This window comes from Bos grunniens, chromosome 16 (genome assembly GCF_055505025.1).
Source record: "Bos grunniens cultivar Pamir isolate PY7600 chromosome 16, Bosgru_T2T1.0, whole genome shotgun sequence".
NCBI lineage: Eukaryota > Metazoa > Chordata > Mammalia > Artiodactyla > Bovidae > Bos > Bos grunniens.
Genome location: NC_141180.1, coordinates 29,795,782 through 29,823,119, shown reverse-complemented (window position 1 = coordinate 29,823,119; position 27,338 = coordinate 29,795,782). Strand labels below are relative to the sequence as shown.

Genomic DNA, 27,338 nt, shown 5'->3' with positions numbered 1-27,338 from the left:
GGGAGGTGCAGACCAGGAGGGCTGTCTGGGAGGGGCATTGTGGTCAGTCCACAGGCAGGGGACAGAGCCAGGGGCTACAGAGGATGAGGGCTTGGCTCCTCTGGCCGGGAGAATCTGCAGATCAGACAGCGGACAGGAGCAGAGAGGCAGAGGCCTGGAGACTCCTCCAGGTCTGTGACAGGCTGGGCTCTGTGATGTTCACATGTAGCCTGTCCATGGGCTCCAGGAAGGGGTCCTGGCCTTCAGCTCCAATGTGCTGACATCTCATCAGCCACAGTGTGGAGGATCACCATCAGCCCAGGCTGTGTTCTGAAATTTAATGTTCCAGGATGAACACAAAAGTTGTACTTTTGAAGGTCAACAACTGGCTACATACTGGCACTTTCACCGGGTTCAACTACACACTAAAGCTCACAAGTGCCCTGCCTCCAAGACAGGTGCCTGGAGTTGTAGATTTTTTACCAAGCAGTCTTGTTCAAGTGGCAAAGACTGCCTGCAATGCAGGAAATTCGGGAGACACATGTTTGATCCCTGGGTTGGGAAGATCCTCTGGAGGAAGAAATGGCTACTCACTCCAGTATTCTTGCCTGGAGAATCCAATGGACAAAGGAGCCTGGTGGGCTGGTCCATGGTGTCGCAGAGAGTTGGATACAACTGAGCATGCATGCACTTAGACATTGGTGCCGGGCAGGGATCTGAGTCCAGCGGCTCTGAGCTGGCCATGTGGCTTCCATGAGTTCTCCTGTCCTGAGAAACAGACATGTGTGTCCCCCAACTCCTCTGATGCTGCTGAGGTTGAGACAAGACATCCCAGGACCATCATCCGAGACAGTGAGTAGGAACGGCATCCTGCTGTGGTCAGCATCCCCCAGCGCCCACCTAGCAGGGGGCAGGGCCTCATCTTGCTCCCCCTGGTGTCCCCAAAACCTGGATCCTCTCCTGAATCCTTGTCTAGCCACATGGTCAGTTCTGGAGGAAAGCCCACACCTTGTAACCAGAGCCGGGTCGGCGAGTGGGGCCCCTGTGAAGGCAGGAGAAGTGCATTCAGGTCACCAACCGCCAGACCACTCTTCCTTCTGGCCTGAGACCCTGAGTTCTGGATACTCTTCTACCTTTAGACGAGAATAACCAAACCTGCTGCTAAAGGCTGACTGTGCCCCAGACCAGATGCAGGCCCCAACCCCCTGGCTCAGGGTGAGGCAGGGCCCCGCAATAGACAGTAGAGAGCTCATCCTGGCTCCTCCGCCATAGTGAGGTGGCAAAGTGGCCATCGGCAGAGCAGCAAGAAAGCATCACCAGAACCTGACCATGCTGGCACCCGATTGCAGAATCCCAGCCTTCAGAGCCATGAGACAGCCACCCACACTGTGTGAGCTGCCTGGGCCAAGACACCCGTTCTTAAAATCCACAGCCTGAGAATCGCAGCCAAGGGGCGGGTCAGAGGCGTGTGCCCTCCGTCCAGTTCCCAGTGCCCCAGAGTAAGTTGCAGGCAGGGGGCAGCAGGGTCTGGTTAACAGACAGAAAATGCAGAATCCAGCCAGCTGGGGAGGGGCCTCCATCGCCACTTTATTTGACTTTGGCCATGACTATAGAGCTCTCTCCATATTTAAGGAGGAACAGTGCTGACTCATTGGAAAAGACCCTGATGCTGGGAAAGATTGAAGGCGGGAGAAGGGGATGACAGAGGATGAGATGGTTGGATGGCATCACCGACTTGATGATGGACATGGGTTTGAGCAAGCTTTGGGAGTTGGTGATGGACATGGAAGCCTGGCGTGCAGCAGTCCACGGGGTCGCAAAGTCAGATACAACTGAGCAACTGCAAAACCACCTTCGGGTATGTGCAAAGGTGCTGTGAACACCTGCTGCCCCCAAGGGGATGTACCCCAGCAGGGCTGTGTCAAGACTGACTTTGGGAAACCTTGTCAGTACTTCCAGAAACACCTGCCCTGTGCAGTCATGAGGAAGACTGAAAGAGAAGTGTTTTTAGAGAGAGGCAGTAGGGTCGCCTTCCATGAAAACGGAAGAGAGATAGATACTTCTGAATTCTTCCATGTTTCAACACTCAAGCAGCAATGGGTCTACAACTCAAGCTGGAAAAATAGATTAATCCATAAATTCCAAGTTCTGATAGAAAAGTCTTCTCTTAAATAACTTAAAACATACAGACACCCATACACTCCCAACTTAAAACTATTCAAAAGTTACAAAATTTATAAATAAATCACAGGCAAGCTCTGCATTACACGTACCACGAATTCACTCCAGACACAGACCAAAATACCATGCAAGCTGATTCACACGCAACTGACTTAAATACTAGATGATACGTGACAGACGATACCAGCAGGAGATGCAAGCGATGACCTAACTGCACAAGGTGAAGTAACTTCGGTAAAAACTGTTGGGTTGCATCACACCTTGGGTCTCCAAGTGCCAGGGCCCAGTTTATGCGGTCTTGGCCCTTGGTGCAGGTGGACGGTCAGTACAGTGGCTTCAGGACATAACACTGTCCACTGCCCCAACGGGTTTGGGAATTTTTCTTCGGAGTCAGGTCCTGCAAGTTCTGCCAGGTCCACCCTCTGGCTCCTTGGCCCCAGCCTGGGAGAGGAAGGTAAGTGAATAGGCCCCTTGGGGCTGCCTGATGAGGATGCCCTCGTCTGATCAAATACTTGAATCGAGAAACAGGACATTTCTGCTTGGACACGATGCTGGTTCCAGACCTAGAACAAGATGCTCTCGGGTGGGCATGGACTGGTTCCTGGGCTTAGGAGTCATCCACCGCGGCGAGGCACCTGCTCGGAACCCCGCTGTCACCAGGTAAACCGGGTCCTCTCGAGGGCCAGCCTCATGCTAAGGACCATGCAGAAGCTGCCAGCTTTGCCAGTGGAAGGCCGACGGAAGGCCTTGCAACACCGCCTAGCACGGTTGAGACCCTGGCATCCTGTGGGTGCGCGGGCCGACTCGGCCGTCAGGGGATGCCCTCTTTCCTCTGACAGCACTGTGAGGGCGGTGCCGACCAGTCATAGACGTAGGACAGGCGCAGCTGCACCTCGCGCTTGCACAGGCGGCCCTCGTGCGTCAGCGTCCGGTGTTTCTCCAGCATGTCCTCCAGGCTCTGCTTGTGCGTCACCAGGTACTGGTTGTTGCAGCCACGGGACTTGTACTCGGTGTCAAAGCGCGGGTCGTGCTCTCGCTGCACGTCCACTGGCGCCAGCCAGGCGCCCAACGACACGTCTTCGCTGTGCCAGGCACGCAGGTACTCGCGGCTGAGGCGCAGGTAGCGCACCAGGTCGGCAGACAGAACGTAGCCGCCGCCAAGCGCGTAGGGTAGGTAGTAGTCGCACAGCTGCCAGGCGGCCTCACGCCAGCGGCCCCCGGGCCGGACACGGCCACGGCCCGAGAAGAAGCCCCAGTAGAGGCGGCGGCGGCGGGCAGGGTCGCGAGCGCGCAGTTCGGCCAGTACCGCGTCCAGGCGCGCGAACGAGTCATCGTCCGCCTTGAGCACGAACTCGAAGGCCACGTGCTCGTCTAGCCAGGCCAGCATGGCCAGCACCTTGGCCGTGAGGTTCTCGTACGCATCACGCAGCCCAGGCAGCAGCAGTAGGTCGCCGTGCTGAGCCTGCTCCCGCTCCAGGGCACGCCGTTCCTCGTCGCCCAGCTCGCTGGTGCCCACGGCGAAGCGCGCCCACACGTCCCCAGGGCCGCCGCGCCGCGCTGCCAGCCACGTGCTGCGGACCACGCTGCGCCGCTCGGCCGCCCGCGGCGCGCTGGCCACCAGTACGGCCAGGAAGGCGGCGGCGCGCGCCGGGCCGACGGGCGCCGGTGCGGCGGGGCCGGAGAGCGCGGAGTCGGGAGGCGCGGCGCAGCGCGCCAGGTAGAGCAGCGCGACACCGCCCATTGCCAGGCCGCCCAGGCCCAGCGCCGTCCGGTGCCGCCACGCGCGCCGCAGCAGCTTCATTGCTCGGGGAGCGTCGCGGACCGAGGCCGCGCGTGGGGCCGCGCCGCGCTGCCGGGCTACGTGGATCCCCGCGCTGTTTTCATTGGCCGCCCCGGAAAGCTGTGAGGCCGCTTCCGCCCAGGGAAAAGATGGCTGCGCGGGCGTCGGCGTGGGGAGGTCGCGCCGCTCGCACCGCCCCCCACCCGACCCGCCTCTTCCCGGAAGAAAGATGGCTGCGGCCTAAGCGGAGGCCCGTTGGAGGCGTAGCGGGCGCTCAGGCCGCGCTCGCGGATCCTGGGTGAGGGGAGGGAGGCCGGTGAGTGAGGGCCGCAGGGCATGACAGCCCCCGCCCGGCCCCGGGGCGGCGGGAAGGGGACGCGCAGGCCGACTGGGCCTCGGACGGCCCGTAGCTACCGCCGACCGGGCCCCTCGGATGCCTGGGTCGGGGGTCGGTGGAGCGGGGTCAGGGGTCGCGGCCCCGCCGTGCTGGGGGTAGGGAGCATCCTATCCGCCTGAAGCCTGGGACACCCGGCTCGGCCTGGGCCAGTCGTTGCCAACACCGTGTGCGACTCCTGAAGCCTGGGACGGATCTATTAAAAAAAATCGTTTGCGTTTTAACGACAATGGTCTTAGCTGTTAAACAGAGTGGGCCCCAGGGGTGTTCAGGAGCCCAGGGTGGGTCCCCCAGTCTGTAGGGCAGCCCCTGCTCTGAAATCCCTTCACCTGGGGCGGGAGAGAAGTGAGCGACTGACTCCTGTGCTCAACAAGGTGCAAAACAAGGTGTTGTGAACCAAGAGGAGGACGTCTACGGAATCTCCTGATACCTACCTGGTCATTTACGCTTTGTAAATGCAAAATATCAAGTAAATAACACCCCGTGTACGACCATCAAGATAAAGCAGAGTCTGGGATTGACGTTCTTTCCAGAAGTGAAGTCCAGTCTGTTTGGACAGGACACCTGTGTGTTTATGGCCCTGAGTCACGAGGGCGGTGTTTAGGTCAGCAGGAAGTTGTCTTGGTTTGCTCAGGAATTCCGGAAACGTACAGATGGTGGAGGAGTGGAAAGGCCTGCTGCGTGGACAGTGCTCTCAGAGGGGGACAAACTGCAATTCCAGAAGACGCGGTTGAGGGCACAGTGGCAGCACAGAGTGCACAGCTGGTGGGTTCTGGTGAGGAGGGTTCAGGTCCTCTCAAACATGGAAAGAGGGACGTAAGGCTGCCCGTCCGTGAGACAGTTTCCCCTCCAAGGAATGAGCCAGCTGAGCCAGGAGAGCAGGATCTTGTCCAGGGGTCCAGGTAGCACCTGGGCCCAGAGAACATGAAACCAACAGACACGTCTTTAGTAAGTGGAGGTTCTTTCTGGGGCAGAAAGAATTCAGTGATCCCCAGGGTGACAGGTGAGGAAAGAGTTTATAGTGTAAGACGTTTATGAGAGATACAAGCAGGTAGGCAAGGGGACTCTGCCCCGAGAATTAAGCTACTACATTTTTATAGCCAAAGGACAGTGGGGAGGGAGAGAAGACCATCTTTTTCCTCATTCTTGAGTAGACGCCACTCCTTCATCATCAGCTCCTCCTCCATGTTGGGCAGGGACCTTCTTGTTTCTAGCTGGTCAAACTGTCCTATCCCTGCGTGGTTAAGCTGCCCTGTCCCCTGTGGTCACGCTGCCCTGAACCTGCATGGTCAAACTGGAGCTGTCCTGGTGCAGTGGGACTGAGTAAAAAGGGGGTAACTTAAGTATGGTAAATCATCTCAAGTTTCAGTATAATGTGACCTTTCTCTTATATTTTTGTTTATAGTGAGCACAGAGGAGCTTGTCCTAGGAATCATTAACTTCTTGACCTTGCCAGGCAGGATGTGGGTCTTATTCCACCATTGTTTTATTGCTTTGGGGCTTGTCTTGTGCTTCTGTTGCACGGTTTTGTTGCTGAGCAAGACTGCTTGGTTTTGTGGTTAGGCAGACCTGTTCTCTTGAGTAATCATTAACTTACAGGGGTCTCCCATACTTTTTCGTTTACTTATGATACCTTAGTGGGATTAACTATTTAATTACCTGCTTTGTCTCTTTATTCTGCCCTCGTCAGGGTGACGTGCAGAGGTGTCCCCCTGCCAGGGGAGCTGTTAGCCAGGAGCACATAGGACAGAAAAGAGGCATCAGAGAAACAAGTGTCTGCCGGCCAGGGAGAGCCCGTGGCCCTGGCCTCCGTCATGCTGAGGCCAGCACAGGGGTCTCCTTGATCTGGTGATGGGCACTGTGGTTCAGGAACCCTTTGTGCCTCAACTTGGCTGCCAGCGGCACTCTGGCTTGGGGAGCTTCCCTCTGCTGCTCCCTTGCAAGCCTGCTGGAGGGGGCCTCTGAGGCACCTGGAAGGGCCAGAAGGTGTTTGCCTGGTGGACAGGCTCCAAGAGGAACACGTCGAGGGGCACGGAGTCCTGCGGTGGGAGGGACCCTGGAGCAAGGACGTGTGTGTATTATGTGTGCGTGTGAGCACATGTGGGTGTATGTGTGTAGGTATGTATGTATATGTGTGCGCATGTGTATATGAACGTGTGTGTACACGGAGATGGCGAGTGGGAGGGGTGGCTCCCTGCCTGGTGGTTTGGATTCTGCTGGCCCCAGGTGTCACAGAGCCTTGGGGCAGGAGCCTGAGGCTGAGGAGCTCTGGTGCCTTAGTTCTGGTCCCGGGGCTTGAGTGCTGAGCTGGCATCTGGAGTGTGAGTTGTGACTCTGGGGTCAGCTTCTTTGCCAGCAAGTTGAGACTGACTGTGCTGGGCACTGGGCTGTGGGCCTGAGGGGGGACAGGGCTAGTGATGCAGGGTGTACCTCAGGAAGGGAGTAGGAACTGAAGAAAAGGGAAAACAGGACGTCCAGCACGGGCCCTGGAAACTGAGGACTTGTATTTCGTGTTACCAAGTAAGCACCTCTTTAGCCAAGCATTTGCTGGTACGGGCTCTGGATCCTCCTGTAAACCTTGAAGGGCTAGTCGGGGCCCGGCCGCCTCAGGCTCTTCTCCGCGGGCAGCTGTGCTGGACGAGCCGCAGAGCCTCCTGCAGTGCCTGAGGTGGTGGGTGGCTGTGGTCACCACCTCCCCGCTTCCTTACCTACCCCCTCTCTCTCTGCAGCTCCTGGCCACGCTTGCAGCCTGTCCCGCAGCACAGACCCCGGCGGCCATGGCCTCCAGGCAAGCTCCCCTCTGTGGCCTGGCTCCTTGCTGCCTCTGGCTCCTGGGTGTTGTCCTTCTGATGAATGCGTCCGCCCGGCCTGCCAACCACTCGTCTGCTCGAGAGAGAGCAGGCAATAGGGAGGAAAATGAGATCCTGCCCCCGGACCACCTGAATGGGGTGAAGCTGGAGATGGATGGGCACCTCAACAAAGATTTCCACCAGGAGGTCTTCCTGGGCAAGGACATGGATGACTTTGAGGAGGACGCAGAGCCTCGAAAGAGCCGGAGGAAGCTGATGGTCATCTTCTCCAAGTAGGTGTCAGCGGGAGCTGCGGGGAGCATGGGAGTGGCTGGCCTCAGCCCCTCTGTTGGCCCCCCCCTGGTTTTGCACCAAGTCCCCACTTGGTGCTGTGTTGTGGAGGTGCAGCCCTAACACGTGCTCTTGGGAAGTTGGCAGCATTTGAACCATGGATGTGCAGCCCTGAGCTGTGCACTGTGCCCACCCAGGGGTGGGAGTGGGGTTCAGGTCATGGGGAACCCCCCAGGTTGTGGGGAAATGCAGAAACTGGCCTCTAAGGGACTGGGTGTCCTGGGGCTGACCAGATGTGCTCTAGCCCCGTCCGTCCACACTGTACATTTTTGTTATACATCCTGTGTCTGGCGGGGTTGTTGTGGGGCGGGGGGTGTCTAGCCTGCATTTACCTTCTTGCTCAGACTCCCCACACACCCATGTCTCCCATGTGGGGCCCCGTGTTTTTGGCACATGTCAACTGCTGTCTCCTTGCCTGTCCCCGCCCAGACCAGAGCAAACAAGAAGTCTCAGGACCTAGTTTTGAGCAAGCAGAAGTAATATTGCCACAGCACTTCTTAAGCAAGGTTTTTATTTTGGGAGCAGTTTTAGATTTACAGAAAAGTTGCAAACTGAGGCACATTTGTGGAAACTAAAACACGATAGCACTCCGTTACTGTTCCCGATACTCCAGGCTTCAGGTCGCATGCTGCTCCAGGGTCCTCCTTCTGCCCTGGATCCCATCCAGGATCCTACCTTTTCGTGGCCTTGACAGCTATGAGGAGGACTCCTCAGGTGTTTGTTGCATGTCCCTGATTTGGGGTTTGTCTGCTGTGTTTTCTCCTGGTTGGACAGGGGTTGTGGGTTTTTGGAAAGAAGATCCCAGAAATGAGGTGGCTCTCTTGTCACATCACATCAGGGCACCTGACGTTTGAACGACATCTTGGGGGCTGTATGCCTGGCCACCTGGCTCAGGTGGTGTCTGCCAAGGAGAGTTGCAGTCTGCGGTCTCTTTGGCAGCCACTCAGGGAGAGGAAGCCTACCCTGCTGGGGGTGGGAGCTAAGCTCAGGGAAGACCCACCGTGTGGTCTGGAATTCCATGAGGAGGACGGACTTGTGGGTGTGTGTCTGCACTCTGGAGGGGACCCAGCTCCGTGCTGTTTGTCTGGCTACTTCCCTGTTCCAGCCTTGGCTGCTCATCCGTTCCAGCCTTGGCCACCAGGACGTCATCAACCCCCAGCTCCTTGTTTTGAGCACTTCCTCCCTTCCTCACACTGCCAGCCACTAGAGCTTCACTTCCTCATGTAATGTTCCTGCCGCAGTTCTCCAAGGAGCGCTAGTTTATTTCTTTGGAGAGTGGGATTTAGAGATGAGGAACCATCTCTAAATGGGTGTGGGCATTGCTGCTGGGGTGTCATTGCTTGTAGTCCTCTCCATGGACTTGATAACATATCTGTGCGTGCTAACCTGTGTGTACATTTGTGTGCACCAACTCACACATGTGTGTGTTCTGACCCACGTCCATGGGTGTGCATTAGCCATGTACACACTCACATCTGCACACCTCTTGACACACCTGCATCTACAGCTGTTTCTTTGTCTTCCTGGCTGTATCTGTGTGTCAACTTGACTTTCTTCTGGTGTCTGAAATCCAGTCCTGTTACTGGGGCTCATCGGGCTTGCGTCCCAAGTGTGTGGTCCGAAGAACTGGGTTGATAAGTCTCCCCATCCTGTAGCAAGGTGGTCCCAAGACTGATGGTGTAGGGCCAGGCACACTGCCCAGCATGCTCCCTAATTTCCCCAAATCTACTCAGCTTTTCCTGTGTGCCCGTCGGGTGGGGTGTGTTACTGTTGGTGGTGGTTTCATTCTATCTGTGGAGCCCCTCTGGCCGTCCTTCTGTCTGTCGGGGTCCTGGAGGCCTCGTCTGACACAGCCTGTGGGCCCGCAGGGTGGATTTGAACACCGACAGGAGGATCAGTGCCAAGGAGATGCAGAAGTGGATCATGCAGAAGACGGCTGAGCACTTCCAGGAGGCTGTTGCTGAGAGCAGGGCGCACTTCCGAGCTGTGGACCCCGATGGTGACGGTATGGGCAGCCCATGGCCTGACCCTGAGGGGCCTGAGGCTGCTGGCAGAGGACAGCTCATGGGCAGGGGTGGGGCTCCAGGATGAGGTGGGGGGTGGCCACTGGCTGTGCAGATGAGGATCCCACAGCTGGGCTCAGGGATGAAACTTGAAGCTGGTGCTTTGCTGCTTCTGCCTCTATAGCTGCCCGTGACACAAGGATTTTTGACCAACGGCTTAAAATAACTAAAATTCTCTTTTTAAAAAAGGTTCCTTGTTAAAGCTCCTAACAGGTTGGTCTGCTCTTTCAGGCCACGTATCTTGGGATGAGTACAAGGTGAAGTTTTTGGCGACCAAAGGCCACAATGAGAGAGAAGTTGCTGAAAAGATAAAGAATAAGTGGGACCTGAACATCGATGAGGAGAGTGAGTGCTCGGCTCCCACAGCTGGCGTAGCGCCGAGACAGTGCAGGTGCCGGGTGGGGCGTGGGTGAGACGTGGCCACAGCCCGTGTTCCTGCAGGGCCTTTAGGCAGAGCCTCCAGGACCCTCAGGCATGGTGCAGGGGAGGCGCAGGGACAGACGGCAGCCTCTAGTGGCTTGAGCTCTGGGGAGGAGGTGGCAGAGGTACCAGAGCACTGGGAAGCAGGTCTTGGCCAGGACTAGTCCTCAACCCTGGACAAGGTCTGACCCCGAGAGTCAGTGAGGTTGTGGGGGTGCTTGCCCATGGTGCCTGGCGACTGTGGTACTGAGTGTGGCGACAGATGTAACTCTCCCCTTAGCTTTTCAGAGAAGTTCCTCTAAAAACCTGTCTCACTGATAACACAATTTGATGCCTGTTAGCTGAGTTCTGAAGCAGCACTGAAGCATTCTTATGACGTTTAGCGGTTGCTGTGTTCAGCGCTGCCCTCCCATCCCTCCCTGAGGGTTTGTTCGCAGCCAGGTGTCGGGTTCAGCTCGATGGGCATTATCAGAGCGTGGCGCGCCACCTGTGGTCTCCTATTCGGTCTTTCCTCGGCACGTCATCCCCGCCGTTGTCATCCAGTGTGTTGTCTTCTCTTGATGGACTTTCTCTGGCGTGTTGCTGAGATGTTCCCTGTTTGTCTTGTACCCACCTGGCCGTCGGGGTTGAGTGTATCATGGCCTCCCACAGGTGTCTGTGGCCCTGCCGGCCTCTGCTTCATGAGGGCCACTGTTGCTGTGTTCTGTATTTGTATTCGCACTGTGGGCACCACTGTTCTTCGTCAGGGTTGGTGTTTCTAGGACTGGACTCCCTTCTTTGCCACTGAGTGTGTGATCCATGCCTTCTTTCTGTTTGCACTTGCTCTTTTTTTTTTTTTTAAGGTTTATTGTTATTATTTTAAAATACTTACTTGGCTGTGCCGGGTCTTGGTTGCAGCACATGGGGATCTTTGATCTTTGCTGTGACTTGCAAGATCTTTTGTTGTAGCATCTGGGATCTGGTTCCCCCTCCAGAGATCAATCCCAGGCCCCCTGCATTGGGAGCACAGAGTTGTAGCCACTGGACCAGGGAAGTTCCTCTTTAGTTTCTAATTCCCAGTTCCACTTGTTCTTGCTGATGTGTAGGAAAGTGACTGGCTTCTCTGTCTGCCTTCCATCCTGCAGCCTTGCTGTACTTGCTCAGTGGTTCCAGGAGTTTCTTGTCTATTTTTTGAGGTTTTCTTCATAGGCAGATGTGACATTGTTGCACAAAGGTAGTGTATTTCCTCTTTGCCATTCATTGTCCCTTTTATTCCTTTTCTTGTCCTAATGCATCAGGACTTCCAGTACAGTGTTGAAAAGCAGTGGTGAGAAGGACCATCCTTGCCTTAAATCTGATGTTAGTGGGAAAGCTTTGAGTTTCTCACCATTAATTATTAGTATGATCTTAGCTGTAGAGTTTTTGTGGATGTTCTTTATGAAGGTGATGAGTCCCCTCTGTTCCTAGTCTACTGAGAGTGTTCATGAATGGATTTTGTCATATGCTTTTTGCATTGTCATTGTTGTTCAGTTGCTAAGTCGTGTCTGACTCTTTGCGACCCATAGATTGGTGCACACCAGGCTTCCCTGTGCTTCACTGTCTCCTGGAGCGTACTTAAACTCATGTCCATAGAGTCCATGATGCCGTCCAACCAACTCATCCTCTGTCACCCTCCTTCTCTTGCCCTCAGTTTTTCCCAGCATCAGAGTCTTTCCCAATGTGTCAGCTCTTTGCATCAAGTGGCCAAAGTATTGGTGCTTTGGCATCAGTCCTTCCAATGAATTTTCAGGGTTGATTTCCTTTAGGATTGACTGGTTTGATCTGCTTGCTGTCCAAGGGACTCTCAAGAGTCTTCTCCAACACCATAATTCAAAAGCATCAATTCTTCGGCGCTCAGCCTTCTTTTTGGTCCAACTCTCACATCCATACACAACTATTGGAAAAACCATAGCTTTGACTACATGGACCTTTGTTGGGAAAGTAATGTTTCTGCTTTTTAATATGCTGTCTAGGTTTGTCATAGTTTTTCTTCCAAGGAGCAAGTGTCTTTTAATTTTGTGGCTACAGTCACTGTCCACAGTGATTTTGGAGTCCAGGAAAAACAAAATCTGCCACTGTTTCCACTGTTTCCCCAGCTATTTGCCATGAAGTGATGGGACTGGATGCCAGGATCTTAGTTTTTTGAATGTTGAGTTTTAAGCCATCTTTTTCACTCTCCTCTTTCACTCTCATCAAGGGGCTCTTCAGTTCCTTTTTACTTTCTGCCCTTGGAGTGGTATCATCTGCATATCGGAGGTTGTTGATATTTCTTTTGGCAATCTTGATTCCAGCTTGTGATTCATCCAGCCTGGCATTTCTCATGATGTATCTTGCATAGAAGTTAAATAAGCAGGGTGACAATATACAGCCTTGACATACTCCTTTCCCAATTTTGAACCAGTCTGTTGGTCCATGTCTGGTTCTAACTGTTGCTTCTTGATATGTGTACAGGTTTCTCAGCAGTCAGGTAAGGTGGTCTGGTATTCCCATCTTTATAAGAATTTTCCAGTCTATTGTGATCCACATAGTCAAAGGCTTTGGTGTAGTCAATGAAGCAGAAGTCGATATTTCTCTGGAATTCTTTTGCTTTTTCTATGATCCAGTGGCTGTTGGCAATTTGATTTCTGGTTCTTCTGCCTTTTTAAAATTTAGCTTGTACACCTGGAAGTTCTTGGTTCACATACTGTTGAAGCCTAGCCTGAAGGATTGTGAGCATTACCTTGCTAGCGTGTGAAATGAGTGTAATTGTGCGGTAGTTTGAACATTCTTTGGCATTGCCCTTTGTTGGGATTGACCTTTTCTAGTCCTGTGGGCACTGCTGAGTTTTCCAAATTTGCTGGCATCTATTGATAGGATTGGAGAAGGCAGTGGCACCCCACTCCAGTACTCTTGCCTGGAAAATCCCATGGGCAGAGGAGCCTGGTGGGCTGCAGTCCATGGGGTTGCTAGGAGTCGGATACGACTGAGCAACTTCACTTTCACTTTTCACTTTCATGCATTGGAGAAGGAAATGGCAACCCACTCCAGTGTTCTTGCCTGGAGAATCCCAGGGACGGGGGAGCCTGGTGGGCTGCCATCTATGGGGTCGCACAGAGTCAGACACGACTGAAGCGGCTTAGCAGCAGCAGCAGCAGCATTGATAGGATCATGTGATTTTTCTTCATTAGCCTGTTGATGTGAATATCAATTGAGTTTCAGATGTTGAACCAACCTTGCCTACCTGGAATAAATCTGACTTGGATTGTAATCTTTGTGTGCATCGTTGGGTTTGATCTGCTAATATTTTGTTGAGTGTTTTGCGTTTGTATTCATGTGAAATCTGGTCTGTAGATTTCTTTTCTTGTTGTGTGCTTTCTACGTTTGTTGTTAGGACCTCATAGAGTGAGTCAAGCAGTGTTCCCTCTGCTCTCTCTTGGAAGAGGTTGTGGAGATTGCTGTGGCTTCCTCCTCACATCTTTTGGAGAACTCACCTGTGAACTGCCCTTGAGGCTTGGTCTCTCCAAAGCATTTTATTTTTTCATGGGCTACATGAAGTTTAGCTTTATTTTGTGAGCCAGTCTGTCTTTGTAATACATGAGATAAGCTCATTACTGTTTCTATTTCTTTTTTTTCCCTTTCATCTTTCCGTCTGCTGATGTGGGGTTTAGAGACCTCGCTTTCCTTTTTTCAGCAGTCATATGACCCCATATGGCTGCCTGACAGGTGTGAAGGGGGTGCCCGGCTTTGCAGGTGTGCCCATGAGGGCTGCTTGTTGTGGGCAGGGGTTTGTATCTTATAGCTTTACTTTTTCCTGCTCATACGGATGACACCCGTTTAACTTAACAGAGTACAAGTTGAGAGCGTTTCAGCCTGTTCCTGGGCGGAATAGATGCCCGCTTCCTGTGCAGGTGATGCCACCCAGGATTTTTGGCTCTGCTGTTTTTTTTTAACCTTATTTTTTCCTATTTTTATATGTCTCCATTTTGTGTTTCCATTGTTTTCCTGTGGTTCAGACAGTCCCCTGAAAGGTGTCCTTTAGAGGTGACTGGGGGCCTGGTCCTCCTGCTAGCATTGGAGATTTGGCGCTGGCTTCTCAGGCAGCTGCCAGTCATCTCTGCCTGGTTGTCCTCAGCACCCTTTCCTGAGGTGTGTGTGGGTCAGGATATGTCCTTCCTGGATCTAGAAGTTGTGGAGTCTCTGTCTGCACAGCCCTCAGCTGACTCCTCTGTGCTCGTGTGTCTAGGCGGGGGTGTGCAGATCTGGGGATCAGAAGTGAAGAGCAGAGTCGGGGTGCCCGGAGGCCCTAGAGTTCGTCGGGGGAGGGCTGAGTGGTGAGCCCCTGTGGGTCCCCAAGGCTGCTGTCCCAGTGCACCCAGACGGGCTCCTTCCAGGCCTCCAGCCGGTGCTGCCAGGTCCCTGCTCCTGGCCACTGCTCTCCAGTCTCTGTCTCCTCCTGCACGAGGACACCTGAGCTGAGGGCCCACCTGAATCCCAGTGGTCTCACCTTAAGACCTTCACCAATTATGTCGGCAAAGACCTTCTTTCCAAATCAGGTCTCGTTTGCAGGCTTTGGGTGTGCTGTGCTTGCTTTTCCCCCTCCCCCGCTGGACACGCAGATCATTGCCAACCACTGGCCCCCAAGGTCCCCGCTCCCTGCATTGGGCCTTCTCATGGCAGGGGGAGTGAGTTCGCTTGTGGGACACATGACTCATCTCTGGAGACTGGGTTTTCCTTCAGAGCACTGCCCAGTGAACAGGAGGAAACGGAAGGGAATCAAGCTGTGCCTTTGTTCCTGCAGAGCTGGCGGCCCACTGCAGTTTTTCTATTGCCCAGGAGCGAGTAGGGGTGGGGCTGCGTTGGGGTGGGGGGGGTCTGTGTCTGAAGGGGTCTATGTCCGGGTTGGGGGGCCTGTTCAGTTGAGAGTTTGCGTCTGCGTCTTGGAGGCCTGGGCATCTGTTCTCTGGGGGCTGAGTTCCCGTCTGAGGGCCAAGTCCTTGTCCTAGCACCTCTGTGTTCTGAGCTGCCCCCTTCTCTTGGGCTGTGTATCTCAGAACTTTCCAGATGTCTGCAATGGTCCCGTGTGCCTGGGTCCTCACGGACACACCTCTCTCAGCACAGGAAGTCCTGGAGAACCTCAAAGACCGCTGGTATCAGGCGGACAATCCGCCCCCGGACCTGCTGCTGACGGAGAGCGAGTTCCTGTCGTTCCTGCACCCTGAGCACAGCCGCGGCATGCTGCAGTTCATGGTCAAGGAGATCATCCGGGACCTGGGTGAGGCCTGGCCGCGGAGGTCAGCCTGGGCCGGTCCTAGACTGGGTGGCCTGGGGGACTGTGTGCTCGCTGTTCTCGGTCACGCGGGAGACCACACAGACTGAAAACCTGGTGGCAAAGCCCCGTTCGTTGAGTTTCTCCCGAGTGGCCTTGGTGGTCCTGTGCCCACTGGAGTCTGACATCTGCCCTCCTGTCCCACAGACCAGGATGGTGACAAGAAGCTCTCGCTGTCTGAGTTCATCTCTCTGCCCGTGGGCACCGTGGAGAACCAGCAGGGCCAAGATGTTGACGACAGCTGGGTGCGGGATAGGAAGAGAGAGTTCGAGGAGCTGATTGACGCCAACCACGATGGGATTGTGACCATGGCGGAGCTGGAGGTGTGTGCAGGGCCATCCTGTGCTGGGAGGCAGAGTTGGTCTGGCTGTGGCTGGGCACTGGTCAGGGGAACTGGAGCCTCTGAGCTGGGCTGTGCAGCCGATGTCATGGGCTTCCCTTCTTGGGCCCGGGCGTGCTGTCCCCCATGGGGAGTCTGGCCAGACTCTGGAGCAAGAGGGCTGTGCACAGGCTGAACCCACTGCCTGCCCATCAGTGTCTTTGCTGGTGTCGTGTGTAGGTGCTGCATGGGCTTGTTTCCTCCCGTGGCTGGATGAGTCATTGCATTTTATTCCAGAATCCCCTCACCCCTGCTCATAGCTGGCAGGATGTCTGGTTTGGGAACTCCTGCCCATCAGCACTCCTGTCCTGGCGGTTGTTGTGCATGTGCCCTGCTCCGGGGCTTCCCTTTCCCCTGCCTTTCTGTGGCTGGACACCCTGATATGGGCAGGGAGGTGCCCACACAGGTGGAGGCTACCTGGCCCTGAGCCACTTCCAACCTGGTGCCCGCCTTCCAGAACAGGCCCACCTCCTTGCTCTGCAGCTTCCGTCCTACCAGCCAATGGGTATTACAGACCAGGCTCTGCCTACTGTAGCCAAGGCGCAGGTGCCCCATGAGTGCAGGGTGTCCTCAGGGGGGACTTGGCTGGGTGTGGCCTGAACATGAAGAGATGCCCCTGGCCCGGAGGGATTTGGGGTGCGTCGGGGCTGAGCCGCTGCCCTTGCAGGACTACATGGACCCCATGAACGAATTCAGCGCCCTCAATGAGGCCAAGCAGATGATCGCTATCGCTGATGAGAACCAGAATCACTACCTGGAGCCCGAGGAGGTGCTCAAGTACAGTGAGTTCTTCACAGGCAGCAAGCTGGTGGACTATGCCCGCAGCGTGCACGAGGAGTTCTGAGCCACCACCGCGCCCCCCGCCCCCTTCCTGCCCCCGCAGCACCCCGCGGGCTGCCCGCACCCTGATTCCAGTGTAATCGCTGCATCTCACTTCTGAGAACTCAGAGCCCCGCTGCCGGAGGCACTGACCACATCAGGGCGGCAGGCTCCCCCACCGTGGGAAACGACAAAGTTCCTGCCGTTCCCTCGAAAACTGAAAGGTGAAGCTTTGCTGGAAACCGGCAGCCAGTGGCCGGGGTGGGGCGGGGTGCTGGGTGGGGCTGTGAGAGCCGCCGGCCCATGGCCTTCAGTCTCTGAGGAGCATGAATATTGGTGACAGGAATCACATTAATTTACTTCAAAATATAGTTGCCTTTTTCTCTCAGCTTCATTTTTTTGATGGGAAACAAAACCACGTAGACAATTACTTGGGATGTTTGTGGCCAGGCAGCTTCCCCTTGAAGCTTTGCGGTGGGCGGTTTGGTTAGAACCCGAGGCTTCCTAGCGCGTCAGCTGCCAATTTAAAGTCAGGAGCCAGAGTCCAGGCCTGGGTGAGGCTACCTGGGAGGGACCAGGAGGAAATGGGACTTTAGGACGGAGGGGTCTCTGAGGATGAGCGCTCCCAGGGATGGGGGTAGAGAACTAGGGGCACTCCAGAGTTTTGAAAGCACAGGAATCCTGGCCTGGGGCTCCCTGCCAGAGACGGGGAGGAGTAGCCCAGGGGGCTGTGGTGAGGCTGGGGAGCTGGGAGCCTGCAGTGGGGGAGATGAGGTGACAGGTCCTCTATTGGCTCCTTCCCAGGGTCTGCCATGCCTGGTGCGTGGCTGGCGTGTGGGGTGGAGGAGAGGACACACTGGGGGTCAGATGACTGAGGGAGGGTCACTCACCAAGCTCGCTGCCTCCTAGCTGGCCCCTGCCAGGCACCGTTGGAGGCCTAAGCCCACAGGGCCTCAGTGGATGGCTCACCTGGCCAGATGGTGTATGTGGGCCTCGGCTGGGGTGGGGGCTCTGGCCGAGTGGGCATCAGGGCCAGCCTGAGCTGCCCACGTGACCTGCTTCCGAGCATTGTGGGGAGGGGCTGCCCCAGAGGAGCAGGGCGCGGCAACAGAGCTGGTTTCCAGACAAACAAGAGGAAAGAATGTTTTCAGAACTGAGACAGAATGCGGGGCCGTGGCGGTGGCTGGGGCTGAGCGTGTGGGCGGGCAGCTGCCAGCAGGTGTAACTTAGCTGGGACAGAGATGTCAATCAGCCAGGTCCATGGGCTGCCACGTGTGGACCCCGTGTGTGGCAGGTGTTAGGGCCTTGGGCAGAGGGCGGTGTGGTCCTGTAAGGAGTAGGGTGCTGCCAGGCCCTGAGTTACTGCCATCTCAGAAGCTATAGTTTGTCTTAAAAATATTTTTCTCACCTTCAGTGGAAGAGGGGTACAATACTTGCACGCACACGCGTGTATAGCAGACTGCCTGGGGGCTCTATCCCTCCCCTGGGGACCCTCCCTCTCTGGAGGCTGGGGCAGAGGCCTGCGGGCAGAGCCGACTGGTGGAATTTCCTGCAGGTGGGGAGGGAGCCCCACTTCTTACCTGTGCCCGTCACCACCAGGAGGAGGGGGATTTCCAGCCCCTGCGGGAGGCTCCCCGCCTGAAGCTTCAGGTTAACCGTTAAGCAGAGAATCCTGTCTCTTGGTTCAGATTTTAAAGGCACCGAAGACACAGAACAGCCTCTGCCTTGGGGCAGCAGGATGAGAGCTGTGTGGGAGGAAAGCGCGTGCACGTGTGTGCATGCGTGCCTGTGCTCGCCTCCCCTCTCCCCACAGTGCCGGCATACTGGCCGTCCCACTGTCCCGAGGGCCCCCAGGGCTTGTCTTTCCTGTCCCCCCCGAACCCGGGTGGCTGTGGGGTCAGGGAGAGCCTGGCACAGCCTCCATAGTGTTGGCAGAGGCTGCGCTCATCCAGCCAGGGGGCAGAGCGAGGGTCTGTCCTCATGGGCCACCCCTTCTAGACACAAGCCCAGGGCTTCACGAGGACAGCACACACACGTCCGGGCACGTGGGGCTAGCATCACACATGCGTGCCACACATGTGGCTGACACACGCTCCCAGGCACACATCACACCCAGGACACCTGTCAGTGCTTGACCAGCAGCATATGTTGGGTCTGCGTGGGCGGCTTATCCTCTTCCAGTCCTGGAGGCTGGACATCGGAGACCTAGGTGTGGGCATGGCCGGTGTTGCCGTGTAGACAGCTGTTTTCTCTGGGTCCTCATGTGGTCGGCCTCTGTGCATGTCTGTGCCCTGACCTCCTCTTACGTGGACACAAGCCACACAGGATCAGGCCCACCTGTGACCCCACCCCACCATCATTGCCCCCTAAGAGGCCCCTTCTTCCAGCAAAGCCGCACGAGGGTTGGGCTTCCACGTGCGGGCTGTGGCACTAACATGAATTCAGCCCCTGGCGCCTCCTGCTGTGCTCAGGGACATGCAGCTGCTTTCTCACACCTGCACACGCCTGCACACACATGCCCAGGCTGGCGCTCACTGTGGGCACTGGTCAGGAGGTGCCTGATCCACCAGAACTGCTGGCATTGGTCTGGGCTACTTTTGTACACTTGGGCCAGTGACCATGCTCCAGAGCTCCCAATACCACCTCCCCTCCCCCATAGTGGATGCCTGACCCCGTGTGCTGCCCTGGCTTACCCACGGACTCTGGGCACCCTTTGGCGGAGCAGAGGGTGAGGATTGGCATCAGTGCGGCCCCCCCATTTCTCCTGAGGGTTCGGCCCTGCAGAGAGAGTGGGAGTCTAGAAGCAGTGAGCCAGGTGAAGGCATCCCAAGACCATTCTGTTCCTGGCAGCTTGGCTAGGCCGGGCCGGGCAGGGGGGCAGCCAAGATGCTTGGCTGAAGGGGCTCCGTGAGACAGGAATGGGAGCGTCTTGTGGTGGGTGCAGACCAGCTGGGCTGGAGAACTGGCCTGGCCCTAGTAGGGCTGGGGGAGCTGCGGGTCCCCCCTCGGGCCCTGGGTCTACATACCACAGCTGCCGGCTCGGCTGAGCTGAGGCCTGGGGCATTGTCGTGGGGTCGGGGCCCCTGGGCCCAGGGCCAGAAGAAAAGGCTGGGAGTGGGCTTCCCAGACTAGCTGCCTTCCAGCGCTTCCTGGGGCCCTCCTAGTCCCCTCCTGGTCCCCTCCTCCTGCCCTCCCCACCCCTCCCCCGCAGCCCTTATAGCCACATCCTGCAAGGAAAAACCCCAGACTCCCAGAGCCTCGGAGCTGAGAGGAGCTGAGAATGTGCGTGGGGACCCAGCCGCCCAGGGCGCCGGGCTCAGCCCTCCTGCTCCTCGGGCTCGTGCTGGGTGCTGCGGCCCAGCCCCACTGTACTGGGGACACCTACCCTAGTGGCAACAGGTGCTGCAAAGAGTGCCCGCCAGGTGAGTGGCCGGGACATGGAGTCGGGGAGGGGTGCCTGCAGGGACCTAGGACCAGGAGACAGGGTTGGAGGACACGGATGGGGCGGCAGGGACCTGCAGATGGAGTCACGCACTGCAGGTGTCGTGAGGCAAGTGGAGTTGGGTTAGTGGGTGATCTGGAGCCATGTCTGGGATGACAGGCCAGTCAGAGGCCAGGTGGGGCTCCTGGGGGAGCGCCGGGCTGTGTACGGCTCTGACCCCGGCCTCCCTCAGCAGGTTATGGGATGGAAAGCCGCTGTAACCACAACCAGGACACAGTGTGCAGCCCGTGTAAGCCCGGCTACTACAACGAAGCCGTCAACTACGAGCCCTGCAAGCCCTGCACCCAGTGCAGCCAGAGTGAGCACCATGGGTGCCTGGCACCCACATCAAGACTCGACCGTGGCGGGGGCCTGCCCTGCCCTGCCCCCTGGGGCCTCACAGCCAGCTGAAATGGCCGACAGGGCACCTCCCTCTCCTAGGGGGCCAGGACCACGTGGCTTTGGGGTGGGGGTAGGGTGAGACCCAGAGTCAAGGGCTGCAGAGGGTCCTGAGCAGACTGGAGGGTGTTAGAAGGGTGGTCATAGCTGCCGCGGGTTACCCTGGGGGCCGTGTGACCAGGAGGGATGTGGCGTGCTTGGTAAGAGAGAACCAGAAGCCGCCCAGCCGTGAGGGGCTGCTGGTCGGGAAGGTGGCTGTGGACCCTTGACCCCCATCCTCAGCCTGCTCTGCAGCTCTGGCCTCCCCGCTGACTGCACCCACCCCACCCAACCCCCAGGAAGTGGGAGTGAACCCAAGCAGAGATGCACACCCACCAGAGACACGGTCTGTGGCTGCAGGCCGGGCAGCCAGCCCCAGGACAGCTACGGCTACAAGCGTGGAGTTGGTGAGGGGGGCCTTGGGAGCTATGTGAAAGGAGCATGTCCCTCACACGCTGTCACTGCTCCTCCCAGAGCCCCTACCCCAGCCCCAGCTGAATGCCCCTTCCCCAGCAGATTACACCAAGATGGGGGTGGGGGTCTCCCAGGTCAGGGCCCACGGGTGGCATGCAGGTGGGGAGGGGCTCTTGGAGACCCTGGGGAATGAGTCTCTGGGCACCCCAGGGGTGGCAGATGGGCAGAGCCTGCTGACTCTGTTGCAGACTGTGCCCCGTGCCCACCAGGACATTTCTCCCCGGGCAATGACCAGGCCTGCCAGCCCTGGACCAAGTGAGTGTCCCTGTGGCCGGAGGGCTTGGGTGGCCTGGGGTCTGGGAGCCAGGGGTCAGTTCTGGGAGTAGGAAGCTGCTGGCTGGGAGTTCCTGGGCCTGAATCCCTGTAGCCCTTGCCCCGCCCCACTCCGTGATAGTCCCTGCTCCCACCATAACCCCTGCTCAGCCCTGGCCCAGCCTCCCACTGGCCTTCCTGCTGGGTCAGTGTAGGGAGCCTCTGAGACCCCAGCCCAGGCCCCAGGAGTGTGAGAGCCTCAATCACTCACAGCGGAAAGGTTCCTGTCCTTGGGCTGAGCCAGAGCAAGCAGGAAGAGAGTAGACAGGGGTTTGGGAGAGGAAGGTGCAGGTGGGAGCAGGCTAAGCGCAGGAGGGCCCGGCAGAGTCTGCGGCCCCTCTCCTCGCCACCTTTGGCCTGGACTCTGATGCTGCCTGAGTGACCAGTGTGGACCCCTGTTGCTTCCCACGTCTCCCTGGTACTGTCCCAGTTCTGGGCCCATCCCACTGGTGGGGGAGGAGAAGGGGGACTCTGGCCTGATCAACACCCTTGCCCGCCCTCAGCTGCACCTTGTTAGGAAAGCGAACGTTGCGGGCGGCCAATAGCAGCTCGGACGCCATCTGTGAGGACAGGAGCCCCCCGGCCACACCACCGTGGGAGACCCAGGGCCCCCCAGTCCAGTCCACTACTGCCAAGCCCACCACCTCCTGGTCTAAGGCCTCACAGGGGTCCTCCATGCCCCACACAGAGCCCCCCAAGGGTAAGGGGACCTGGCCTTGCCCCAGCAGGGCCCTCCCCTCAACCCAAAAGGGGAGTGGGATGGGTGGGGAGGATGGGAGTAGAGACACCCTCTGGGCTTGGTGGGGCCCTCCCTATTGTGGGTCCCTTCCCCTGGCAGACCCCACCCAGCAGGCCCTGCCTCCTTGCAGCCCCTGAGCTGTCCGCTGTCCTGGGCCTCGGCTTGGGCCTGGGCCTCCTTGCCCCTGTGGCTGCCATGCTGGCCCTGCTCCTCCACCACAGGGCCTGGAGGCTGCTGACCAACACCCCCAAGCCCCCAGGTGAGTGCTTGTGGTAGGCCCCAGACCAGATGGCCTCCCAAGGTGCGGGATCCCTGCCCACCTCCCACCTCTTGCCCGTACCTCCTCCCCAGGGGGAAACAGCTTCCGGACCCCTATCCAAGAGGAGCACACTGATGCCAACTCCAGCCTGGCCAAGATCTGAACAACATCTGCTGGGGTGGGAGCCGGTGACCCCTCCCCAGGCTGGGGCCCCTGAGGGGCAGTGGGGGCCCCCAGGTGCAGGTTGCCCCCCTGTCACCCCTGCGTGTGGTGCCCTGACACCTGCCCTGTGCCGTTTTAGGTGCTCCTGGGCTGGCCCTGGGCTCTGCTACGTATGCTGTGCATACTCCCTGCCCAGAGTGGCCCCCAATAAATGACGTTGGCAGATGTGGGCCTCTGACTGGGCTACCTGGGGCTGGGGGGGTGGGCAGGGGCTCCCCTGGATCCCTCACATATACCAGGGCTGCTGTCCTGTTCCCTGGGCACATCTCAGCACCTGTAGGGGGTGGGGGAGCCAAAATAAGTGCCCTGGGGAGTCAGTGCTGCACCTGTCAGCCACGTGAGACCCTAACCCAGGGACCTTCCCTGGGCCACTTGGGAGGGGCTGGCACGGGCTGAGTACTGATGGGAACTCTGAGGCCCTGGCCCCAAAGGTCATCCAGGACCACCCTTCGGGTTGCTAGGGCTCCTCCCAGGAGAGGGCACAAGTGTCTGTTTCTTCTCAAACCCCATGCCCTGCTAGACCCAAGTGTATGGTGACCCTACAACCCCCACAACACCTGCAGGCCCCCCGAGTCCCCTGAGACCAACTCCATGCTCTCAGGGAAACTGGATGCTTCTGACAGGGCTGATCCTTCATCCACCCTGGGCGGGAACAGAATGGGCACCATTATGCGAAAAGGTTCCCAGGTGGGAAACCTGTGGGCTGTAAAAGCCCTCATGGTCAGACCGATCTGCTGGTCAGCACTGGGGGCGGTCCTGGCTTGGGCAGAGGTGTGGACTTGGGGCAAGTGGCCAAGGGCTCACTCGAGGTGTGCAGGTTAAACAGCTCAGGGAGCACAGGTCAGTGTGGAAATGCTGTGCAGCCGATAGACATTTGTGCCCCAGGTGTTCAGACAGATTGCAGAGCTACAGTGAACCGAAATAAAAGACTCCTGAGCTGCTGTTGGGGTTGTGGAGGAGCAGAGAAAATCCGGGCAAGAGCCCGAGGCCTCACCTGGTGCACTTGGCAAATGAGCGCCTGGCTTGCTCTCACACCTTTCCCCGCCCGGTGGCCAGGACCCAGGCATCGCTGCACCAAGAGGGCCCTACAGCAGCTGAAGATGCTCCTGCCACATGTGTCAGGCTGCCGTCCTGCCCCCCTGCCCCAAGTTTCTTGGCCTGGCTTTCCCCCCAGAGCTGCCCCAGAGGCCCATCCATCTCTTCTCAAACCTCTGACCCCTGGTGGCCTCCTGGGGAAAAGGGACCATGGGACCATCATGTGTTCTTGGAAGGCTCTCAGGATGCAGCAGTGAACACACACACCCTGTGCCCTTAGAACGGGCAACAAGTTGGCACCACCGGTCAGGGGCCTGTGGTCCCTGGGCAGTGCAGAGTCTGTGCAGAGAGGCTACAGAGCAAGCCGGAGGGGCCTAAGGGAGAGCCCAGGGCCTTAGGGCCTGGAAGTTGAAGGTCATGGGAAGGAGCTTCCTCCCCAAACCTCCCAGCTGCTCCCTCAGCCATGAGCCCCCCACCTGACCCCTTGCCTGGTGGCTCCACCTCTGAACAGCTGACAGATGGACAGACAGAGGTTGATCACTTTCAGTTTGCTTTGATGCTGCCGCTAAGCACACTCTCCACTCCTGTCTCTGCTGACAAGCCTCCTAAACCCTGCTGAGCTACCCCCTGGGCCCACAGACACCCCCCTCCCCGATATGCCCACACTGGGCCCTCCCCGCTCCAGGGCCCTCACCTGGCTCCCCACCCTCCTCCCTCAGCCCTCCTGATTAACACCTGGACCCCATGTGGGACCCTCTGCCCCCATGAATGAGCGTCACTTGTGTGAGCTGAGACAAATGATGAAAAATGTGATGAGCTGCTCAAAAAGTATTGGAAAATACAGCTGGCAGATAGAGATCTCCCCCGCAGTGCCAGGTCACAGAAACTCCGCAGCTTGTGGCTGCGTGGGAGGGCCCTTCCGGAGCCTTGGGGACCAGAGGGCAACGCAGGTCCCCACCCCCGGTATCAGTCTTGCCTCTTGTCACACACGACCCTCCCTCTGGTTTCCTGCTGCTGCAGGTGGCAGTCCCCTTTGCACAGACAGCTGCCCCCTGGTGCCTGCTGTGCTGGTCAGCTTCCAGAAGGGCCAATAGAGAGGACCTGGTTGGACAAGCATCATTTTCGGGGATTTATCATTTTTTTCTTAAGTTCTTACCAGAATTGGGGTGACGCCAACAGTTAGGTACAGACCTAACTGTTCAGACCTAACTGTTCAGGCCTTTAAAATGAGCAGTGGCAGAAGGTCCAGAACTGCCCAGTTCTCCACTCCGCACCTTGCCCTGGGGTCCAGTGATTGCTCAAACCCTCCTCCAGTCTAGGAGCTGAGCTGTAACCTGGTGGTCCTCAGAGAGGGCCAGTCCTAGGGGCCTCACCTTGCCCTCTAGCAACCAGAGCCACAGCCCCCGCAGAGACCCTCCCTTTTCTTTAGGGCCCAGTTGCTTCTCTGAGGAGGGCCTTGCACATCCTGGGACTTGAGTCACAAATCCTGTCATTCTCAAACCAAGTTTCATGGGTCTGCCCTGGTCACCAGGTCATGGCCCTCAACATACCTATGGGTGCCACCAAAATCACACTCCTGGGACCCCCACTGCCCACCCTACAGCATTCCCAGGGATCTCTGCCCATTTCCCCTGTATCAAGCTTCCACTGGAGGGCTAAGCAATCTGGGGAGGCTTCCTGAAGGAGGCAGGGCCCCAGAAACTAAGGTGAAGAAACTAAGGTTCATAGAGACAAGGGACAGTCTCACGGTGAACTGCAGCCTGGACAGCCCCTCCTCCCCACATCAGGGTTGACTTGCTGTTTCTGGAGGCTGAGTTCTCAGCCTCAAGAGCTCAAGCGCTCCATCAGGGGCCAGCACATCCCCACGGGCTGATGGGATTCCTGTCGGGAGAGCTGGGTTGAAGTCTGCAGGGCAGTCAGGGCTGCAGCCTGGACAGCCCTTCCTCCCAACTCTGCAGGGTTCAGCCAATGACTGGTCTCTCCTTGCTAGCTCCTCCTCTCAGGTGTCAGCACAGCTGTAGCCTCCAGTGTGTGCGATGTCTGGAGCCTGGCCAGGCCCACTTGGCCAAGCTGAGAGGCGGGGGGAGACTTGTCCTAATCTCCCAAAGTGGGGGGCTTGTTCTAATCCTCAGAAAGCAGGGACTCGTTCTGATCCCTGGATGGGTTCTGAGGCTGCTCAGTGTTGGCAATCCAGGACTTCTGGGAGGTTGTGGGGTCCCTGGCCTGGAGACTTCAGAGGATGAGGGATTTCATCCCACCCGCTCTGGGTGTTGGAGGGGCCTCACAGCGCCCCCCTGGGGAAGCTGGAGGTAGAGAGGGGGTCAGCCAGGAGCCAAGGGGCACAGTGAGGAAGCAGTCCTTGTTGAGGGTTGTCCCACTCCCAATGACTCAGGGTGCTGTCTGCCACCCTGCATCCGGTGCCCACCCACACTCCAGTTCCTTCAGGCCTGGTGGCCTCAGGTTTTACATAGAAAACATTTCTGACCACCCCCCGCCCGCCCTCCTTGTGATGTGGCTGGGGATACGTGTGGTGTTTCCCCTGACAAGGCACACACATTTAGGTCACATTTAGTTCCCAGAAAAGAATTCCTGGGCCAAAGAGCATGATCACTTAGGAATCCCCCAAGGTCACCTTCACACATGGGTCTCCCAGGTGTCTTGTCCTCTGTGGTCAGTTACTCTGCAGCCTATGATGGGACCTGCTCTCTTGGGGTCCCTTTGGGACCCCTTGAATTGTTTTTTTCTCTTTTGGTTGCACACAACTTGTGGGATCATATTCCCTGATCAGAGATTGAACCCTAACCCTAACCCTGCCTAAGGCAGTGAAAGCACTGAGTCCTATTAACTGGACTTCCAGGGAATTCCCATCCCTTGAATTAAAAAAAAAAAAAGTATTTTTTTATAGCAGTTTCAGGTTCTCAGCAAGTGAGGGGGAACATTCCCCCCATCAATACCCCCTCTTCAGTTGCTCAGTTGTGTCCGACTTTTGTGACCCCGTGGACTGCAGCACGCCTGGCTTCCCTATCCATCACCAACTCCTGGAGCTTGTTCAAACTAATGTCCATGGTTGGTGATGCCATCCAACTATCTCATCCTCTGTCATCCCCTTCTCCTTCCGTCAGTCTTTCCCAGCATTAGTGTCTTTTCCAATGAATCAGTTCTTCACATCAGGTGGCCAAAGTACTGGAGCTTCAGCTTCAGCATCAGTCCTTCCAATGAATATTCAGGGTTGATTTCCTTTAGGATGGACTGGTTTGATCTCCTTGCAGTCCAAGGGACTCTAAAGAGTCTTCTCCAACATCACAGTTCAAAAGCATCAGTTCTTCAGTGCTCAGCTTTCTTTATGGTCCAACTCTCACATCCATACGTGACTACTGGAAAAACCGTAGCTTTGGGGGCTAAGATGGACCTTTGTCGGCAAAGTAATGTCTCTGCTTTTTAATAGACTGTCTAGGTTTGTCATAGCTTTTCTAACAAGGAGCAAGCTGTATATAGTCAGCAAAAAAAAACGGGGAGCTGACTGTGGCTCATATCATGAACTCCTTATTGCAAAATTCAATAACCCTGAGGACAGTGCATTTGTTACAAAAGACAAACCTGCACTGACACTTCATCCTAAGCCAGAGCCGGTAGTTCACGTCCGGTGGCTCGGCCTGTGCTCTGGACAGACGTGTGATGACGCGTCCTCGCCGCTGAAGTTTCCAGAGCAGTCTCACTGCCCCAAACCTCCGCCCACGCCTTGGATTTTGAGTCTCAGGGTCTCGGGGGTCCCGCATGGGAACAGTTCCTGGGGCCTGTCTGGGGCGTGGCCGAGGCGGAGCGGCCCGCGGGGCGGGATCTGGGCGTGTCCAGGAGGGCCCTGCTTCCTAAAACCGCGGGGCGCGCGGCCAGGGGGACGCC

The 27,338-nt window shown here is 57.1% G+C and overlaps 3 protein-coding genes and 1 long non-coding RNA gene across 7 annotated transcripts; 2 read left to right on the top strand and 2 right to left on the bottom strand.

The window, feature by feature from the left end:
* Nucleotides 1–303: 303 nt before the first annotated feature.
* B3GALT6 (beta-1,3-galactosyltransferase 6) lies at nt 304–4,014 on the bottom strand. The gene has a single exon (XM_086343953.1). The coding sequence runs from the start codon at nt 3,959–3,961 to the stop codon at nt 2,972–2,974; it is 990 nt and encodes a 329-aa protein (XP_086200079.1). The 5' UTR covers nt 3,962–4,014; the 3' UTR covers nt 304–2,971.
* Nucleotides 4,015–4,160: 146 nt separating this feature from the next.
* SDF4 (stromal cell derived factor 4) lies at nt 4,161–16,866 on the top strand. 3 transcript variants are annotated; one of them, XM_086343951.1, is made up of 8 exons: nt 4,161–4,256; nt 4,969–5,099; nt 7,064–7,416; nt 9,343–9,479; nt 9,769–9,882; nt 15,068–15,226; nt 15,428–15,603; nt 16,327–16,866. In XM_086343951.1, exons 3-8 carry the CDS (start codon nt 7,112–7,114, stop codon nt 16,501–16,503), a joined length of 1,068 nt encoding a protein of 355 aa, XP_086200077.1. In that variant the 5' UTR covers nt 4,161–4,256; nt 4,969–5,099; nt 7,064–7,111; the 3' UTR covers nt 16,504–16,866. The 3 variants fall into 3 exon arrangements, with proteins under 3 accessions (XP_086200077.1, XP_086200078.1, XP_086200076.1); XM_086343952.1 differs by lacking the exon at nt 4,969–5,099 and having other exon boundaries at nt 4,161–4,238; XM_086343950.1 differs by lacking the exon at nt 4,969–5,099.
* On the bottom strand, nt 4,462–4,894 carry LOC147356462 (uncharacterized). Its single transcript, XR_015143299.1, has 2 exons — nt 4,769–4,894; nt 4,462–4,530 (listed from the first exon to the last, which is right to left on the bottom strand). It is a non-coding gene; the product is annotated as an uncharacterized LOC147356462 (long non-coding RNA).
* A 2,271-nt stretch (nt 16,867–19,137) lies between the features above and the next one.
* On the top strand, nt 19,138–22,568 carry TNFRSF4 (TNF receptor superfamily member 4). Of its 2 annotated transcripts, XM_086343954.1 has the most exons (7): nt 19,138–19,900; nt 20,156–20,278; nt 20,697–20,804; nt 21,060–21,126; nt 21,687–21,883; nt 22,053–22,181; nt 22,274–22,568. In XM_086343954.1, exons 1-7 carry the CDS (start codon nt 19,759–19,761, stop codon nt 22,342–22,344), a joined length of 837 nt encoding a protein of 278 aa, XP_086200080.1. In that variant the 5' UTR covers nt 19,138–19,758; the 3' UTR covers nt 22,345–22,568. The 2 variants fall into 2 exon arrangements, with proteins under 2 accessions (XP_086200080.1, XP_086200081.1); XM_086343955.1 differs by lacking the exons at nt 19,138–19,900; nt 21,687–21,883 and having other exon boundaries at nt 19,917–20,278.
* The last annotated feature ends 4,770 nt before the right edge of the window (nt 22,569–27,338 follow it).